Consider the following 18915-nt stretch of genomic DNA (forward strand, 5'->3'; position numbering starts at 1 on the left):
CTGGTACGCAAGTATTGTGCGTATAATTTGGTGCTATAGCTTTTGTTACCGATGCCACTTTGTCTGAATTGCCTTTTGGTTAAAACAAGTACAGGGTGCCTTTATTCCATTCCAAAGCATGTGTTTTGCCATTGTCTAAAGCTGGATTTATCATGATTTCATGGAGTTCCAACATTTGTTAAAAAATAAGTAATTTAATTTGCATGCAATTGGATTTATCAATAAAACGCCAGTTCACCTTAAGTTACCAAGCTTTCATAAGACTTCATTTTTCTGGCAGCTCCATCATAAAAAATGTTAACATCTGATTATGGCTGTCACTTTTTATTTATTTCCATTTGCCACTTTTGTGGAAAATATTTTGTTCAAATCGGAAGAGAAGACATTTGATCAAAATAACCGAAATGGGTGCAAGGCGTGATGTTGCGACACTTCTTCAGCGTGTGCGTGCATTCCTGTTGGGCGTAAGTTCATATAAAGACAACTAATAAGCCTACTAAATTTTGCGTTATATAATGCAATCTACTATTCCATTTAGCGCGAACACACTTTGGCTGTGCGTTTTGAAGATGGTCTAGCCGATCGTACGCAGCCTCCACCTGAGGTGCCTGGTGGTCCTGCACATTTATTAGCTGCAAACTACTACCACAAGCGTGACCCACGGCGGGAGGTGCAACCACCCATCGATGTGCAGCAACAGCTATTAGCAGACAAGGCGGGCGCACAAACAGAAAAACTGCCAACACCTGGATCAGTCTACCGCTGGGATTAAATTAGAAGTAGAAACGCGCGGCTAAAATTATAAAATGATATGAAAACTCTCTTTTTCTGAAAAATATAAACAAATCCTAACTTACAATATTAGCGAATACATGTAAAGTATATTTATTATCTATGCTATTAATTTACGTTTGCGAAATCCCATTTGCCAACCCGTTTTAGATTCCAGCACTACCCGCACTGTGGGCACAACATCGGCGCCTAGGGACAGTAACTCATACACCTGTACTATGCGTGCGATAAACGTTTTCATTTCGAGCAAAGCAAAGCGTTGTCCAATGCAATTGCGTGGACCAGCGCTAAAAGGTACAAATGCAAATGGATTTTCATTTGCCTGTCGTTCGGGCATAAACTTGTGCGGTTCCGGAAAGTAGTCTGCATCATTTTGTATCTCATAAATTGCCAAGAGTACACTAGTTCCCTTGGGTATGCAGTTACCATCTGTGAAGGGTAAATACTCAAGCGTTTTACAAACGTATTTTACACCTAAAATTTACTTACGTATGTAGCAATCCTCCATAAGAGTGCGTCCAATATAAGGTACCGGCGGATACATACGTAAAGCTTCCTTAATAACTTGTTCTGTATATTTTAATTGCATTAACTGACTTTGTGTAATAGCTTGTTGTGCACTAGTACCCAGCACTTCAACAATTTCAGCATAAAGTTTGAATTGTACATCCGTGTTGCGTGAAATGCAGTAGAGTGCAAAAGCTATAGCACTTTTCGTCGTGTCGTGGCCCTCGAACATGAATGTATCCACTTCCTCACGTATATCAACATCGGTCAGGGAGTGACCGTCTACGGTGGCTGAGAGAAGGACATCAAGTAATGCCTGGCGACGTTTAATGCCAAACTCTACGGGCCGAGAAATGAAATTGTTTGAGGAATGCATTAGGGATTATTAAAAGAACGAAATTATTGTTGTTAATAAAAACAAATTAAAGAAATGGTTGCAAAGAAATGTTTCGATTCCGTTTCCGGCAAACCCCAAATGCTGCCAGACGGTTGGTATGAAATAGTTTATATCAATTTTAAACTTCAATTTTTCATAACAATATTTTTTAATTACGTTGTTTTTTAGTAATCTCTTTTTTGTTAGTATACTGCGTACTTACGAGTACTTTGCCATATCTCCTCTCTTCTGCCAATTTTTCGGCAAACTTAAATTTTATCCGATAAAACTAATCTGGCAGCACTCAAAGGCGTTCATATTCCCGCTTCTGTTATAGGTTTTAACTGCTGTTTTTCTAAGGTTGGTGTTATGCAGAAATTTTGTTTGGCAAACTGCGTGCAATTGTTGTTGTAGCAAACTCGGAGAGAGCAAGTTTGGCGACTATCAAAGCAAACTAATTTTGTTTGGTCAAACTGCAGCAAATTCGGTGTTGTCATATGCAAAAATTTTAAATTGTGCGCGTTATGTACATCTGAAATTCTCATTTCGTGTTGGCAATAGCCATGGAAACCATAATGAACGTGCAACCCTGTGCCAAACTCCGAGCAAACTAAGCAGCCGCCATTTAATTTGGCAAACAAAAGTTTGTCTGCATAACACCGACCTAACTTTAACACACCATCATTGCGCGCGAGCTGCTGTTTATCAATTTCCGCCTGCTGCTTTAACATTTCCTCGCGTCGCTGCCTGATAATACGCTCAGTAAATGCGTGTAAGGCTGCCGTTACTGTTATATGGCGTTTCGCTAGCCGCGGTGCAAGTAATTGGAAAAGCCAGTTTGGACGATAGACGAGCGTCACATAGCGCTTAAGTATAATATGTATCATTCTAAATGAGATTTTGGGATTAAAACAGTCAGAAGAAGTGAAACTATTAATTCGCTATTTACTCCGTCAATAGATGTACATATTCACATCCTTCATCAGTTTGAGCATTAGTACGCACACCCATCGCGCTTTCACAGATAACATCCAGTGTCGCGAGAGCCACGGGATTCTGTATATCCACAATTTGCACACCATCTGCAGACTTTTCCAACTTACCCACAAGAATTTGTGCTTGCTGATCGAATATGCGTACGAAATCCTCAAGTATGCTAAAGTGAAAGGTGGGCGTAATAACACGACGACGACTCTGCCACTTCGCACCATAGCTAACAAGCAGACCATCGCCTAACCAATCGTTTAGTAAGCTATACATGCGATTCTTGCGTATCTCCGTGGGATGGCTCAGCAGTGTTTGGGCGAAACGCAAATCACACACAAACATGGCGTGTATGTGTAGCACCCAAAAGCGGGCTACCCGTCCAAAGCGATTTCGTATGTAACGGCTGAGTGAAATAAGTTCTTCAGATAGAGCAAAAAAAAAATTTAGTAAAATATGAGCACATATAATTGGGAGCAGAAATGAGTACACGGTGATTTTTTTTTAAATATTTGCAAGTTTTATAAAGTTAAAATTTTGTTGATGTTGTTTTTTCATAAAAATATGGTTCATGCTTTAATCAAACCCATTTAAATCAAAATTTCAAACCTTATACAGAACTTGTTAAATATTTTCAAGGTTTTTCAAGTTATTTTTTTATTTTTTTTTCATAAAAATATAATTCATGTTTTAACCAAAACCGTATAAATCCAACTTTCAAACATAGCTTAGTCAAAATTTTAACTTTTTAATCTGACTTAAAGCCGTCAGCAAAAAAAAAAAATGGTTTTATGGTTTTGGTTAAAGTATATTTAGGTATATGGTTTTGGTTAAAGCATGAACCATTTTTTTATAAAAAACAAGTAAGAAAGTCTAAGTTCGGGCGGAGCCGAACATTAAATACCCGGCGCAAGTATTAAATATATGTTTTCCACCTTTCCGAAAGCTACCGCTACATGATAAGCCGGCGTGTATAAATTTTAAGTAAACTAGCGTCCTTAAATTTCAAAATATTGAAATTTCAAGCATTTCTGAAATTTACCGTTATATGAAAAGCGGCCGTAATTTTAGTCCGATTTCAACAATTTTCAATGGTTTACTTTTATGTGGCAAGCACAATAACCATACCGAGTTTGGTACAAATTGCTAGAACGGTTAGCGAGATACATATACGTGATCATAAGTGGGCGGTGCCACGCCCATTTTCCAAAATTTTATCATAAACGTATTTCCTGGCAAAGAATTGTTGCAACCATCATTTTGAATAAATTAGATTTAATATTTACTGATTTATGGAGGATTTCGTATTTCTCGAAATTACCGTTATATGGGATGTGGGCGTGGTTATTGTCCGATTTTAAAAATTTTCGGCCAATTGGTATGCTGTACCAGGGCCAACAATTGTGCCAAGTTTGGGATAAATTGATGCAGCGGTTACCAAGATATACACATGTAACCATAAGTGGGCGTGGCTACGCCCATTTAAAAAAAAAAGTTGATATTCTTATTTTTCGTCTAAAATTTATTATAAATATCAATTTTGAGTGAATTATCTTCAGTAGTTACTAAAATATCGCAGTTTTTGTATTTCTGAAAATTACCGTTATATGGGAGGTAGGCGTGGTTATTGTTCGATTTTGCCCATTTTCAATACCATCCGTCCTACGCCCGAAAGAAGTACACGTACCAAGTTTCGTTAAGATATCTTAATTTTTACTCGAGTTATCGTGTGCACAGACGGACGGACAGGCGGACGGACGGACGGACGGACAGACAGTCACCGCTTAATCGATTTCTCTTTTCATTCTGATCATTTATGTATACATTTGTCTATATCTATCTCGATTCGTTTTGCCTGTTACAAACAACCGTTATGTGAACAAAGTTATAATACCCTTGTGCACAAGTGCGCTCGGGTATAAAAATAATTTAACTTTAAAAACCTTGCAAATATTTAACAAAAATTACCGTATACTCATTTCCGCTCCCCACTGTGTGTATGTACGTAAATCTGCACAATCGATAGCAGTCAACGAACCATCAGGTTGCACGCGCGTATAAATCCAAATGGAACCTAAAATCGGTAGATTCAATGGACCAGGCAGTTTTGACCATTTAAAGTTCACGTCGCGTTTCCAGAGATAATCGGCAAACATGCAAAGGACAGATAAGACCAATAACAAAGAGAACCACATCATTTTACGAAGAAAGTGAGTAATGAACTGTAGTAGTTAGCGTAACTTATTAATGCAATCTAAACTTTTCCTATAGTAAATCGGTAATTTGTTCTAATTGGATGTATGGATGTATGTATGTATGTATAAACTGGATAGGTATGTGACTGTGACCTTTGTTCGTTTTTTTTCGTGCCGATTCAACGCTTGTCATCTGTAGCGTTTGCCAACAGCAAAAGTATGTATAAATTAAAAAGTCGTCGGGGTGTAATAGTCATTAGATTACACTACCCAGAAGATAATTTAGGTAGGCCTTCTTAAGTGAAGCCATCCTAAGAGGCCTACCCAAGAAGGGCTGACAAAGTACTTCCTTGCATGCCTTCTAGAAGGGCTTATCCATTTACAATTTACGCGAATGCACAAATTTATATTATTTAACATTACAAATGAATTCCAATAAAAATTTTAAGTTACAATAACACACATTTGATATAAACCTTAAGCAAACACTTCAAAGATGTATGATTTTTATAAATTAAAGAAGCAACTTTAAAGAACTCCTCCAAAAAAAAGGTCAGGCTACCGCTGGGAATTCACGTCGATGATATACCAATTCCGACGGTGAATAACCCCAAAATACTCGGAGTAACATTCGACAGCCTGCTCTCCTTCTCTGCGCACGCAACCGCTATTGTCAACAAAGTACAGAGCCACAACAAAGTCCTCAAGTCGCTAGCCGGCAGTACTTGGGGCAAAGACAAAGAAACGTTGCTGGCAACATACAAGGCAACAGGCCGGCCGGTTTTAAACTACGCAGCACCAGTGTGGTCGCCGTGGACTATTTGGACGCAGCGAATGAAGCTACAGACAGCACAAAACACAGCACTTAGGATAGCGACCGGATGCCTCCTGATGTCACCAGAACACCACCTCCATGATGAGGCGAAAATGCTCCCAATTAGGCAGCATAACACTATGCTCTGCAAGCAGTTTCTGGTTGGGAGCCACAGATGTGGCCACCCAAATAGACAGCTGCTTGCAGAGTAGGCTAAATGCGGATGTGCCGAATGAATGTCCGGCATGCGGAGAGACCCCTCATGACTCGAAACATCTCTTCGCATGCCCGGAAAACCCTACAACCCTAACGGCGTCGTCCCTGTGGACCGACCCCATAGAGGCTGCACGCTTCTTGCGACTGCCGTTAGTGGAACTCGACGACAACGACTGAACGACTGAACGAGATATCAACCGATCTGGGCGGGGTTGTTGTAGCCGCTACAACAACAACAACAACTCCTCCAAAAGGCGTTCTGAAGTACGTCCTATAAAAACCCCTTCTGGTAGGCCTTCTATGGGTAGCGAAATAGGAAGCCCTTCAATTTGTGCCACTCCATACAAAAAAGAAAGGAGAAAGGAATGTAGAGTGCAAGGCCTCTTGATTCTCAGGAAGGCCTTTCGGAAGGGCTTTTAACTCCTGAAATTATCTACTGGGTACCTAACAGTGAAACTTACCTTGGATCGCTACATATATATGTGTATTACACAAGTTATGAGTATAAGTATTTGAATAGTAAAAACTGCATCCTTGAAATATCTCATAAACTTGGCTAAAAAGTTCACGATTTTCGAAGTATCATATATTTTGTTTATTACATTGGTACTTGAACATTTGCTAGCGAAGAGACAATACTCTGGAGTTTCCGTATCCGGTTTGAAAAGGGGAAAGTAAAAAGCAATTAGACAACCAGAGAACGGGATTCGGCCTTATATACATAAGTCCCAATTTTGGGATTTTATTTGAAACTCGTTCGCAGTTCATATTAATCCACTAGATTAACAATTTGTACTATATGGACTTTTCCGTCGGAAGGTTTACCGCGAGAAAGTCATATATTTTTATAATATATACTGCTTATGCAGGCAACAAATTTTTTGCAAAAAATCATCTCGCCAGGTGGCGCCAGCGTAGAGATATAATGAAAGCACCGTTTTTATAGTCCGATTTGCTTCAAATTAGGCATATGTATATAGTTAAAACATAATAGACGTCATAGACAGTGCGTCATAGACATCTGTGTACGTGTGGACTTGCCTTTCGACTACGCAGTTGGGTTATTCTTGAGTCTTGTCGGCGTAACTAACTACCACATACATATTTATTTTAACTAACATATCCAAACCGATTCGTGAGTCTGACGCACCGTGTATGCCGCCTATAATAAGGCATACGGGCATGTTCTGAATTTGGAAACTTTGAAATCGACTCGATTTGCCAAATATTTTTTTTTTTATTATATCTGATGAAAAGAAAGAATATTCTAATTGAAAACCATAAAAGAAGCAGCAGCGATATAAAATAAATCATTTTAATGCGAGACTTATAAATTTTTGGGTTAAAAACCATCGAAAAAATTATCGAAATCGAGTCAATTTAAAATTTTCGAATTTCAGAACATGCCTGATAGATTTCCAAAAAATTGACGCTGAGTTGAAAAGAAAAAAATTAACTTTCACTTTTGTGGCATAATGTCACTCTCTTTAATTGCGTATATTTAAGGACAAGTGGTTCGATTGTTTTCTTTTTTTTTGGTGCTGCGCAAGGTCCAAAAAAGTAAAAAATTGTCCATATTTGTATCTCATTGTAACGTACCACTGTCACGTACGCGACTAATGAAATGCCCATATGGCTTGTTAAGTTAAATTAATTTCTTTACTCAGTATTATTCTTATTATGGTTGCACTTGTATATGTCACAAGCACACAGAAGAATGCGGTTTCTGTTATCCCTGTAGGAAACTCAAGTGATTTTTCGAGACTAGTTTGGAACAATTTTGCCATTTTTTGTTGTTGTTATTGTAACAGTCATTGTTGTACTGAATGAAACTGGAACAGTGGACCGAAATGGTGTTTCAGCATAAACCTAATCAGATAGCGCCATGGTTCTGAAAAAGTTCCAAAAAAAGTTTTTAAAAAACCCTTTCCTTTCTTTTAGGTCAAAAAATGGGTTTACAAGCATAACTTTGTTTTGAATTTAAAGTTGATAAGCGTGTGAAAAAATATCATTTATTTATTAATTTTTTTATTTCAGACGAGCATGAACCCACAGGAGCTTGACCAACCCTTTTTTAATGATTTGGTGTTCAGATTAAGAATTTAATAAGAAGGTTTGTATTTATTTGTCGCTTCAATCCATAATTTAAATACTTATTTTAACCAACTGTCGTTTTTTATTACCACAGCTCGATTACAGGGAGGGAAGGAAATAAATTAAATAAAAAGAAAAAATCAGTCACCGTAATTCAATACACTCTTGGTCTCAAACCCACATTCACGCCAGTAGCGGAGCGCATAACCAAATTCATTATCGGACGTACTGATTCGCCTAGCGGCAGTAACTCGTAATGCCGCAAAAGCTTGCTGATTGCGCTTTTCATCTCAAGCAGTGCAAATTTTTGGCCAATACAATTCCGCGGGCCTGCGCTAAAGGGCACATAAGCAAATGGATCAATTTCCGCACAACTCTCGACGTCGAAACGCTCCGGCACGAAATCATCGGGATTTACAAAGTAATTAGGATCACGCAATGCGGCATAAATTAACACGGAAAGATTGCAGTTCGCCGGCACTATTTGGCCGTCTGAAGAAAGGACGAAACGAGTGAGTACTAAGATCTAGATTTATAAAACTATCTCCTTATTTCAACCTACTGATCATCGCCTCACGCGTTGTTATTCGACCGATAATTGGTACTGGAGGGTACAAACGCAAACCCTCTTTAATAACGCATTCCAAGTACTTGAGCGCATGCAGCTCACGCATAGTTACCCTCCGATCTTTGTCCTTACCCAGTACATCTAATATCTCTTGAAATAGTTTACATTGCACCGCTGGATGACGTGCAATCAGATAGCAGGTGAAAGATATGCCACTGGTGGTGGTATCGTGCCCCTCGAACATAAATGTGTCCACCTCCTCGCGTATATCGGAATTTGATAGCGGCTTGCCATGGACTGTGGACTGCAGCAGTACGTCAAGGAAAGCCATGCGTTGCTTGGCGCCGATGTCGTTCATTTCCAAGTCTGTTTAGGGAAACACTTTAGAGATTTCTGTTATCAGTGTTTAAAAGTTATACATATTTACTTATGGCTTTATAACTGCCATCGGCGATAGTGCGTTCAAGGGTGCGGCGCCTCTCTTCAATCACGTTATCCGTGAATGAGTGCATTATTTTTATGCACTTTCTTAATTTAAGAGCCTTGCGCGGTGCGCTTAGGTAGAAGGTGAGGTCGTAACTTTGATGCGGTTTCATAACGCGTGTAGCAATAATGTCAGCGGCGCTGAAAAAAAAATTAAAAGTTCTTATAAGTTTTTAAAATTATTTACCAACTCACTCAGTTAACGCCTTTGCATAGGGGAATCTCGGGTTTCTTTGTGCGTCAATTTTTACACCCATGGCCGATTCGGAAATAATATCCAGCGCTGCTAAGCCGACAACTGGAAAAATATCCACAGCCGTTTTGCCATCGGCACGCGCTTTCAATTTCTCAACCATAACGATGCTTTGCTGATCGAAAATCTCCACAAACTGCTCAAGTATCTTGAAGTGAAATGTCGGTGTGATCACCTTACGTCGCGCGCGCCACTTGCCACCTGTGCTGAGCAGCAAACCGTCACCCAACCAATAACGTAACACGTCATAGATTACATCTTTCTTTATAAGCTCTTGGCTGCTTAGCAGACTCTCAAAGTGGCGTGCATCGCATATGAAAAGTATATCCTCGAAGAAGAACCACATATGCCATACTTTGCCCCAGCGAGCTTTGAAGCGATTTAGCATTGAGAAGACGTCTGCAATGTAGATTTAAAAAATTAATATGTGCCATATGAATAAATAAATATTGAGGTGCAGACACTTACTCGCTGTATCGTTACCAAAAACATGGGGTACATTGCCTAGAATAGGCCAAGGCCTTGGGCTTACAATGCCTGCAGCTGAGAATTGTGCATTGCGTCTGGTTTTGTAAAAATAATCGCAAATTATAAGCAGAAGAACGAAGCACGTAAATATCGTCAAAAACATATCGTTACCGTTTGAGTGGCTCTAATTGACTGGCAATGGTTCTACATGAACACCTTTTGCCCGATTGAAATTTGCTGGCGGAACACAGCAGTGGCTTATCAATATTGTGAGTATTCGAGTTTCTAAATAATTTTGAGTGTGGTTGGGTGACGAACGAAGGCCTGACGCTGAGCGCGAGGCAGATTGGGCATAAGCCCAATGTTTCAAGAAATTTACGATGTAAAAAGGGTCGCCAAAGATGCTGCTTGGTGATGGAAAATTACTGCAGAGCCTTTCTTGTCTAAACAATAAATGCGCATTTAAAAAAAATGTAACAGAATATACCGGTACCAATCTCTCTTTGGTAGAACTTCGCTAAATAGATAAGAAACGCAACGAATGCAGCACTTTTAGGGCCGGTTACTCAATGTCTGGTTAACACGTATCTCCGGTTAAACATAGTTATCGACGCTATCGACTTCCCGTTGTATGCATGGAGTCGAAGACGTCGATAACGATGTTTAACTGCAGATTAGTGTTAACCAGACATTGAGTAACCGGCGCTAAAACACTTTTCGTTGTATGTAGGGATGCAGACGATGCATCGTTATTTTTTAAACATCGATATTATTGGTTCGAAATTCGATGTTTGCCATCGATGTTTACAATTTCCTAAAATCGCTAAATAGACGATATATCGATGACAGTTTCAGCGATGTTTTAACATCGAATTATGCTCGTAAAATTTTTTGACTGGCCATGAATTTTAATACTTATTCTTTTAAAAGGAACATTCAGAAATTCTGAGTTTACTTTTATCTTTCGATATTAAAAATGCATACTTAGTCATTAAAAAGGACCGGGATCCCGTTTAAATTTCAACGAAATTGGGCCTTGGAACTTTAGGTTCGGCGAACTCAGCGACGGCATGCATTTCTATTCTATTTATTGGGAAGGAATGGTAAATAAATAAAGGCAATAATTGAATTACAGAGAGTTGGAATTGAAAAGTATTAAATTTTCCTAACAAATTTCGAAACATCGGGAATCATCGAAATATCGATGTTTTTGTGGCGATGTATTTTAGCATCGATGTTCATTTTTCCTATGCATCGAATCATCGCTGTATCGATATTACTCCCCAAAATTTGCATTCCTAGTTGTATGTTGTTTTGCTCGAGGCTGAAAAAGCGAAAGCGCATACCTTAAAAACCATTTCGTTGCTAATCAAGTTCAAGGCCAAAGGTCAGTCATAAAACAGTCCCTAATCTATAAATAAGATAATTTCTGCCAATTCATAAATAACTGAAAATATCACATTTTATTGCTTTTTTCGTCACTTGACACATGTATGTATGTAAGTACACATGCACTTAACTTATCATCACTTTCTACACATATGTACGCCTCTGGAGTCCAATATTTACGCCTGTTTTCGAGCGTAACACAATCTTAATGGACGGTTCTATTGGTGGGCCCATTGGCAGCAGCTCGTAATATCGCAAAACTTGTACAATAACAGCACGCATTTCGTTTAGAGCAAATCGCTGTCCAACGCAATTGCGCGGTCCTGCGCTGAAGGGTATATGACTAAATGCGCTTGCCCGCGCATTCGCCGTCAAATGACGTTGAGGCCAAAAACGTTCAGGTTCGTCGTACACATCAGGGTCGCGTAAGATTTGCCACAACAGTATGAGTACATTGGTGCGAGGTGGTAAGGTGACATCAGCTGAAAGTTTAACCGCAAACGAAAACAAAAGACCGCTAACTAGCTTAAAGCTTCAAAAAGCGTCAGCTTTTTATATACTCACGCAACACCAGCTCTTCTTTAAGCCAACGTCCAATAACTGGTATGGGTGGATAGATGCGCAACGCTTCTTTAATCACACAGTTCAAGTAGCTGAGATTTTGCAGATCGCAATACTTAATAGGCCGTGTAGTGTCATCGCCGAAGTGGGCGCGTAGCTCTTCGAAAAGCTCGCACTGACAATCGGCATGGCGTGAGAGCAGATAGAGACAGAAAGAGATGGCCGATGTGGTAGTGTCGTGGCCCTCAAACATGAATGTGTTCACCTCATCGCGTATTTCGTCATCGGTTAGTGGTTGCCCTTCGGTGGTTGTGGCTTGTAATAGCACGTCCAGTAACGCCAAGCGTGGTTTCAATCCGATATCTGGGGAAGAGAATAAAACGATACATGATTATTAAGCGCGGAAAGAGTAGCTATGAAACTACTTGAGTTATACTGATTCTTCGGCAAAGCTCTGAAGGAGCAAGGGAAGGAATCGCCTAGGTTTATAAATCGGAGCTTTAAGCTTATTTGTGCGCTTTCAATGTCTTTTGTCTAGCTGACATAAAATAAAAGCACCCTCTATGCCCCAACTCTCTGGAGATTTAAGTTCCTTAGAGTTTTCGCCCTGCACACGTCTATAGAAAATGTATAGAAATCCTAAAAAGCTCTGAACTCAGGCAAACCGGTGCCCATCATTATTTTACTGTTATTTTAGAATGTGGCCTCCATAAAGCTTTTAGAAAATCTCTCTCTGTTAAGCACTGATCTAGGTATTTTTTTTATTTTGTACCCTTCCAATACTTGTTTTCTAAATGTGTTTAATTGTCGTTCTAGTTCAGCTACTCTGTGCGCGTTCATATAATTTTTTAAATAGACTTTATATGGACGCGTATCACACAGTAAAAGCTCCCTTTGATCGTCGCTGATCTATTGCTTTACCACTTACCTTCCGTCTGTGTCGACACGACTTCCGTGTTAAGATTACTTTTATTTTGTAACATCATGCGCCGCTCCGTAATAATTGTTTCAGTAAAACGATGCATAATTTCGATACCTTCCATTTGCTTCTCGTACTGTTGCGGTCGGAGTAGTTTAAAAAAGCGTGGAAAGGCCAAAATGGGGCGTATGAAACGTGTGGCAACAATATTTGTAACACTAAAACGGATAAAAAAAAATTAAACTCAAAATCTCCATAATGCGTTAGGCGAACTCACTCCTTCACCGCTTGCACAAAATCCGATTTTGAGTCATGCTGCGCATTCAGACAGACGCCCATGGCGGTTTCTGGCGCGAGAGCGAGTACCATAAAACAAAATAAAACAAAAATTACAACAATTACAAAACTGCACACATATCATCATCATCACCTGCTATAACATCGAGCGTCATTAGACCCATATATGGGTAAATATCCACCGGCGTTTTGCCATCCGCAAATCCAGCTAGTTTATCCACCAAAACACGACTCTGCCGCTCAAACACGTCTACAAATTGTTCAAGTATCTTGAAATGAAAGGCGGGCGTGATGATTTTGCGCATCGTCTGCCACTTGCGTCCTTGGCTAAGCAGCAGTCCATTGCCCAACCAGCCGCGTAGTAGCCAATAGAGTTGATTCTTTTGTATGTGCTTTTGACTGCTGAGCAGCTCTTCGACATAGCGTGGATCGGCTGTAACGACCATTAAGCCGCGTAGGACAGGCGCACAAAAGCTTTTACCAAAACGCGATACAAACTCTTGAAACTTCAGATGTAAATCTTGCGGAGGAATGTGAAAGAAAATACAACGAGAAATGGAGGGAGAAAGATAAAACAGAGAAATTAGTATAATCTAGTTTAAAGCGCAAATCTTTAAATTTAGTTACATACTATCCGGCTGAAAGCGCGCCAACACCAGTATACAACCCACAAGCGGTATCTTCGATACTAACGGTATACGCTGGTAGAATTCTCGATTACGCATACGGATATAATAGTCATAGAAAGAGATGAACAGCAGCGCCGCTAGCAACAGCTCCAAAAACATTTTGTTCCTGTTTTTTTTTTTTCAAATAAATATCTTAATATTTCAAAACATTTGCTTTTCAAACCAGCCAGCAGTCAGCATTGACGGTGTTGTACATAGTCTAACGCCTTAAACTCCGCTAGTGGTATTCATGCTGAAATTACATGCGCGCACTTATCAATTACTAAAACATGCAGCTCATCTCATGCCATATCATTTATTGTTCGTACATTTAGTTATAGAAATACATACACATTTTTATGAATATTGGAGGGTGCAATAAAAAAACGAATTAAAATCTGACAAGTTGACTAATTGTTCAAACTATTTATAGACTGATGAGCTGTTTGCCGCCCAATGTGGTTAGTCAAAAGGGGAAAAATTGTCCAGATATCGGTATCTTTTTCTCTGAGAGCTTTTGTATGCTGGTCGAATGCTATTGACAGCCAATATAAGCTCTCAAAGGCAGCTATTCAAAACTTGGAGCACAGGAAATTTTTCACTGTTTCATACTTACAATTTCTTCGACGACAATTGAGGACTTCATAATTTTTCTGAACTGTTAGAGAGTATACATATGTAGCTCGTTGAACCATCATACGCGCCTCTAGATGCGGTTTGGTGGAAAACGGTATGAAAGTTTCATCTAGAGCCCGCAACTGGATCTATACTGTGTTTTCTATCAGGACTGAAATGATATATACCAAGGAGAATCTTTTCTAAATAGTTAAGTTTTCCTTTGCCGATATACGGCCTCCGTCGATATACATATATAATTTCTATGTAATTGGCTCCAATGAAAAATGAACACAAATCCTGGGATGCGAACCCCCCCTTTAGATGACCACCACGAAAACGTTTCAATGACTACGATTTGAGGGCATGCAGCTCAAATGTCCGGACCTTTATTGGGGAAGGTGTCTCTGCCCGGCTGGTTTATGTCCTCGTAAGGACAAAAGCTGAAATCACCGCCATTCAAGTAATGAGTTGGACGGGGCAAGACAAAAAATGTCTGATCCTTGCGACGTCTACTACAGCTGCCATGTAAAGGACCGCGAATTCGGTGTTGGATTTGTGGTGGGAGAGAGACTCCATCGCCGAGTACTGTCGTTCACGCCGGTGGACGAGCCTCTAGCCACAATTCGTATCAAAGCGAGATTCTTCAACACCTCGCTAATCTGCGCCCATGCCCCATAGAATACAAGGTCTTATCGAGCGTGTTGTGTGAAATAATGAAGCCCGCCGTCAGTGAACTGATTGGGTCTGTTCTGCCTTTTCCAACGAGGACAAGACAAAGTATCTCCTGTCATCAAAAAACAGTCCGCGCATTCGCATCTTGGCACCCACGTCACTGTTGACAGTTATAATTTCAAGAAAGTAGAGAATTTCGTTTACTTGGGAACCAGTGTTAACACCGGTAATAATGTCAGCATGGAAATCCAACGCAGTATCGCTCTTGCCAACAAGTGATACTCTGGACTGAGTATGCAATTCAAGAGGAAAGTCCTCTCCCGACGTATGAAAACCTCTATAGTCACTTATCATACCCGAGCTGGTGTATGGATACCGAAGCAAGGACAATGACAACATCCGATGAGACGGCTTATGGAGTATTCGAGAGAAAGATTTTGCGGAAGATTTACGAGCCTTTACGCATTGGCGACGGCGAATACCGCAAACGATGGAACGATGAGCTGTATGAGCTTTACAACGACATGGACTTAGTGTACCGAATTTAAATACAGCGGCTCCGCTGGCCATGTCGTTCGAATAGACTCCGACGCTCCAGTTCTGAAAGTAAAAAACCCGGAACCCGTTGGTGGTAGCATAGGAAGAGGGAGGCTCCATTGCGATGGAAATACCAAGTGGAGAAGGACTTGGCTTCAGTTGGCGTCAGTTGGCACAGAAGAGAAACGACTGGCGTGCTTTGTCAAACAAGGCCCTAATCGCATAGACGGTTAGAGCGCTAAATAAGAAGAAGAAGAAGAAGAACAGTGGCGCAGCTACCTACCTGCAGATCACTCGCATTAATACCCCCTTATGTACGCTCTGCTCTTCAAATTGTCAACTGGGTATTCATGCATGCACATTTATTGACAGCACTATTGGCAGATTTAAGTTCAGATTATATGCGCCCTAGTATGTGTATGTGTGTATGTGTTAATACATCTGTTAGCACAACATGACTTGAAATTTTAGAAACACGCCACTTTAATTTCATAAACACATTTTACCGTCACATCTTATTATTTCTATTAAAGCTGCTATACGATTCGCCATATTTAAAGCATGCAATTGAAATGTTTAGCTGGGCGTAAAGAAAGCTAGAAAGCAAGCTGTCGCAAAGCGTTGATTTTCTGTACTAGGTATGTATGTATTTTCACTTCACGTTTATTGCCAATCGTTTTTGAAAGAATGCTGTTGGGCCACTACTCAAATGGCGTGTTTGAATGAGTTGCAACAAATGCCCCATTTGAGTAGTGGCATAACGGTATCCTTTTTTATTTCCTTGCATTTTTTTTTTATTCACTGCTTAGTAGATTGCTTTTCGAAATATGGTACAGCACCGTTGGTGGCGCATAGAATACTGCCATCTAGCATTTTTTTCACCCAACTATGTATGGTTTTTTTTTTTTGTTTTTAATGGGGAAACAAACATATGTACGTACATACATACACGGATATACATACGTGTACACAAATAATACGTATGCCACTTCACATAAATTTTTATATTAATTAATTTGATTTGTATACTATTATTATCATTTTAATAGTGCGCGATTATCTACACTACGTTTGAACACGTTTGGGATGTACTAAATAAGTACATACATATGTATCATACATATTTATTTTCTTATTATCACAGGTTTTTTGTACTTGCATACATTAGGGTGTCCCAGAACGTAAGAAGATAATTTTTTTCTGAAAAATGAAATACGCATATCAATATTTGCCGAAGCATACTTAAGATTTTGTTTTAGGAAAATGAGACTTCCTAAAGACGAGCCTATTTATCGATCGCAGCTTTGTACAGCTCCAATATCTACTTCCGTGACTGTATGCCTACGGGTTATCTAACTTCATCGGGGCTTTCGGATCCTGCCTTCTTCATCACTATCGTCTGTGACGCCTGAACATTTGTTGTTTTTGCAGCGGCACTAATAAGCCCTGCCAAAATTGGCTAGTCTATCAATCATAGTGGTCAAGTTCAACTAACGGTAGGCTAAGCAAACGTGTCTGTACAGTATATCGACACCTGATTGGAAGATCGACCTATCGCAGCAGCCAGCTCGAAAACGCCCTATCTGAGAAAACTTTTCAAGAACGCCCTACTTCAGAATTTGACCAAAGAACGCCCCATTTGAAGAATAGCCTTTCTCAAAATTCGGTTCAAAAACGTCCTATCTCAGCTGAAAATTTATTAAAAATGTGCTGAGATAGGGCCTTTTCGAACTGGCTGCCGAGATAGGTCAATCTTCCACTCAGGTGTCGATATACAGACCTTAAAAGTTGGTAAAATTCGTGGTTGTCTATCGGCAAATGTTGCTAAGGGCTTGTCTGTACATCGTTGGATCCAGTGGTTGTGCGATAAGTTCGTAAATAGCCTAAAAGGTGGTTCTGCTTCCATCAAGTGCCTGTTCGGGTGTTTCCCGTCAACAGCCGAATTGTTTGCGGAGGTCTAGCTAAGAAGGTGGTGCTCAGGCGACATTAGGAGGCATCTCATTGGTGTGCTTTGACAGTTCTGCAGCTCTGTGCTTTATTAACAATTGCGAGAAAGGTCTTAAAGGCAGACTTTTACTTCAGAGAGCAATCTGCAACCTAGGAGATCAGTGAAACTCCTTCTGATGACTGAGGAAGTTACGAGCTGTAGAAATTTAACAGAAGGTAAACCATGTGTCGGTTTTGTTGTGCGGCTTTAGAGGCATGTGCTCCGGTGAAGTCCTTTGCTCATAGTACTAAAGGGGTACTAACCACCAGAGTGTTGTTTGTAAGGTTGTCTGAATGCAAGTCGATCATCCTTATCAATGACGTCTACAATATATTATGATTTTCTCAGTACAAGAACAAATTTGCACATTTTTTGAGTTTCCACCAGAACGCCAGAATTCTTTAAATGACCTTTCAATTATAACCCTATAGCAAACTAAAAACGTAGATTTACTGCGATTGAACTTAACCTGAGCTTTAGGTCAAAAGGAAAAAAAAATGAGGCCTATGCGTACCGAATTTCTCAGAAGAAATTTTCTGGGACACCCTAATGTACACCTAACCATCCAAGCGGTCGTTGCTAACCAACTATCGCGTACATATTTAAAACGACATATGTATGTACATATGTACACACATTAACTATATATATACATATGCATATGTATAGTGTATGAGTGCTTAACGGCAATTTGACAATCACAACTGATCAAATCAAAATTTAACCTCTACAACCACTTAATAATGTGTTCACATTTTATGCATTTTTAATTTGATTACGCTCTGCGCTCTCATTATCATTATCATTTTTATTTAAATTATTTTTTTTGTTTGGCTTTTTTTTTAATATGGCTTCCCATTCATATCGGTTATGGGAGTGTGTGTGTGCATTATGGTTTTGCGCGCTCTCGTTTGCGGTCAAATACTAAAACAGAGAGGCCCGGCGCATAGCAGCAGCAACAAAATACAGACAATAACAGAGCACTAAACACAAAAACGGAGAAACAGAAAAATAGCCGTTGAGTCACAATAATATACACATGTACGTACATTTGTAATCACATGCAATTATGCATATGTATGTAACAATTTTTTATCTTACGTTATAACTATGACGGGTAATAAGCTGTAAGCTAAATATTGCTGGTTTTTAATTTATTGCTATTGCAAATTGGTTGTCACTTTGTTATTGTTATGTATGTATATTTTCACTCATGTATTTTATTTTATTTTTTCTCTACTTTTGCGCAACACGTTTTTCTTCTGCGCTATCGAAAGTGCAAGTAGCAGCGGTCTTGCGTGATATATAATCGATTTATTTATTTTAATTTATTTTATTCGTACACTAAAAGCTGCCGCACAAACACCTTAAGCTGACTACCAACAACTGGCAAATGCACAGCAGAAAAACTAAAAATTTAATAGAACTTTTGGGTTGTAAAATTCTTTTCGAGTTGAATGGGAGAGCGTAAAAAACTATTAGGAGAGCCGTTAGTGGGATGACGTTATTTTTTTTTT

At 39.5% G+C, this 18915-nt stretch overlaps 4 protein-coding genes and 1 long non-coding RNA gene across 11 annotated transcripts; 2 read left to right on the top strand and 3 right to left on the bottom strand.

Moving 5' to 3' along the window:
• Positions 1 to 295: 295 nt before the first annotated feature.
• On the top strand, positions 296 to 871 carry LOC118748616 (NADH dehydrogenase [ubiquinone] 1 alpha subcomplex subunit 7). Its single transcript, XM_036483182.1, has 2 exons — positions 296 to 464; positions 539 to 871. Exons 1-2 carry the CDS (start codon positions 405 to 407, stop codon positions 770 to 772), a joined length of 294 nt encoding a protein of 97 aa, XP_036339075.1. The 5' UTR covers positions 296 to 404; the 3' UTR covers positions 773 to 871.
• Positions 825 to 4868, bottom strand: LOC118748615 (cytochrome P450 4d2-like). Its single transcript, XM_036483181.1, has 5 exons — positions 4698 to 4868; positions 2625 to 3081; positions 2355 to 2563; positions 1282 to 1638; positions 825 to 1221 (listed from the first exon to the last, which is right to left on the bottom strand). The coding sequence occupies exons 1-5, from the start codon at positions 4855 to 4857 to the stop codon at positions 893 to 895; spliced, it is 1512 nt and encodes a 503-aa protein (XP_036339074.1). The 5' UTR covers positions 4858 to 4868; the 3' UTR covers positions 825 to 892.
• On the top strand, positions 4792 to 7993 carry LOC118748617. Its single transcript, XR_004994067.1, has 3 exons — positions 4792 to 4869; positions 4931 to 4937; positions 7922 to 7993. It is a non-coding gene; the product is annotated as an uncharacterized LOC118748617 (long non-coding RNA).
• Positions 7986 to 10288, bottom strand: LOC118748613 (probable cytochrome P450 4d14). Of its 2 annotated transcripts, XM_036483180.1 has the most exons (6): positions 9922 to 10286; positions 9751 to 9845; positions 9225 to 9681; positions 8974 to 9170; positions 8541 to 8912; positions 7986 to 8470 (listed from the first exon to the last, which is right to left on the bottom strand). In XM_036483180.1, the coding sequence occupies exons 3-6, from the start codon at positions 9668 to 9670 to the stop codon at positions 8133 to 8135; spliced, it is 1353 nt and encodes a 450-aa protein (XP_036339073.1). In that variant the 5' UTR covers positions 9671 to 9681; positions 9751 to 9845; positions 9922 to 10286; the 3' UTR covers positions 7986 to 8132. The 2 variants fall into 2 exon arrangements, with proteins under 2 accessions (XP_036339073.1, XP_036339072.1); XM_036483179.1 differs by having other exon boundaries at positions 9751 to 10288.
• An 898-nt stretch (positions 10289 to 11186) lies between these two features.
• On the bottom strand, positions 11187 to 18872 carry LOC118748610 (cytochrome P450 4ae1). 6 transcript variants are annotated; one of them, XM_036483173.1, is made up of 8 exons: positions 18742 to 18872; positions 13769 to 13837; positions 13548 to 13711; positions 13050 to 13436; positions 12897 to 12966; positions 12629 to 12837; positions 11704 to 12063; positions 11187 to 11621 (listed from the first exon to the last, which is right to left on the bottom strand). In XM_036483173.1, the coding sequence occupies exons 2-8, from the start codon at positions 13783 to 13785 to the stop codon at positions 11284 to 11286; spliced, it is 1545 nt and encodes a 514-aa protein (XP_036339066.1). In that variant the 5' UTR covers positions 13786 to 13837; positions 18742 to 18872; the 3' UTR covers positions 11187 to 11283. The 6 variants fall into 6 exon arrangements, with proteins under 6 accessions (XP_036339066.1, XP_036339065.1, XP_036339069.1 ...); XM_036483172.1 differs by having other exon boundaries at positions 18500 to 18872; XM_036483176.1 differs by lacking the exon at positions 13769 to 13837 and having other exon boundaries at positions 18742 to 18871.
• Positions 18873 to 18915: the final 43 nt, after the last annotated feature.

This window comes from Rhagoletis pomonella, unplaced genomic scaffold (genome assembly GCF_013731165.1).
Source record: "Rhagoletis pomonella isolate Grant_MI unplaced genomic scaffold, Rhpom_1.0 Rhpom_scaffold_00013, whole genome shotgun sequence".
Classification (NCBI taxonomy): Eukaryota; Metazoa; Arthropoda; class Insecta; order Diptera; family Tephritidae; genus Rhagoletis; species Rhagoletis pomonella.

What these genes read in the sequence shown, in the direction of transcription:
- LOC118748616 (XM_036483182.1), top strand. Translation starts at nt 405, where the DNA reads ATGGGTGCAAGGCGTGATGTTGCGACACTTCTTCAGCGTGTGCGTGCA. An exon ending in TGCGTGCATTCCTGTTGGGC is followed by an intron (nt 465 to 538) that starts GTAAGTTCATAT and finishes TATTCCATTTAG; the next exon opens with CGCGAACACACTTTGGCTGT.
- LOC118748615 (XM_036483181.1), bottom strand. Translation starts at nt 4,857, where the DNA reads ATGATGTGGTTCTCTTTGTTATTGGTCTTATCTGTCCTTTGCATGTTT. An exon ending in TATGTACATCTATTGACGGA is followed by an intron (nt 2,564 to 2,624) that starts GTAAATAGCGAA and finishes AATCTCATTTAG; the next exon opens with AATGATACATATTATACTTA. An exon ending in TATGGAGGATTGCTACATAC is followed by an intron (nt 1,222 to 1,281) that starts GTAAGTAAATTT and finishes TACCCTTCACAG; the next exon opens with ATGGTAACTGCATACCCAAG.
- LOC118748613 (XM_036483179.1), bottom strand. Translation starts at nt 9,913, where the DNA reads ATGTTTTTGACGATATTTACGTGCTTCGTTCTTCTGCTTATAATTTGC. An exon ending in TTTTGGTAACGATACAGCGA is followed by an intron (nt 9,682 to 9,750) that starts GTAAGTGTCTGC and finishes TCTACATTGCAG; the next exon opens with ACGTCTTCTCAATGCTAAAT. An exon ending in TATGCAAAGGCGTTAACTGA is followed by an intron (nt 9,171 to 9,224) that starts GTGAGTTGGTAA and finishes TTTTTTTTTCAG; the next exon opens with CGCCGCTGACATTATTGCTA.
- LOC118748610 (XM_036483173.1), bottom strand. An exon ending in GACGCTCGATGTTATAGCAG is followed by an intron (nt 12,967 to 13,049) that starts GTGATGATGATG and finishes CTCTCGCGCCAG; the next exon opens with AAACCGCCATGGGCGTCTGT. An exon ending in CGTGTCGACACAGACGGAAG is followed by an intron (nt 12,064 to 12,628) that starts GTAAGTGGTAAA and finishes TCTCTTCCCCAG; the next exon opens with ATATCGGATTGAAACCACGC.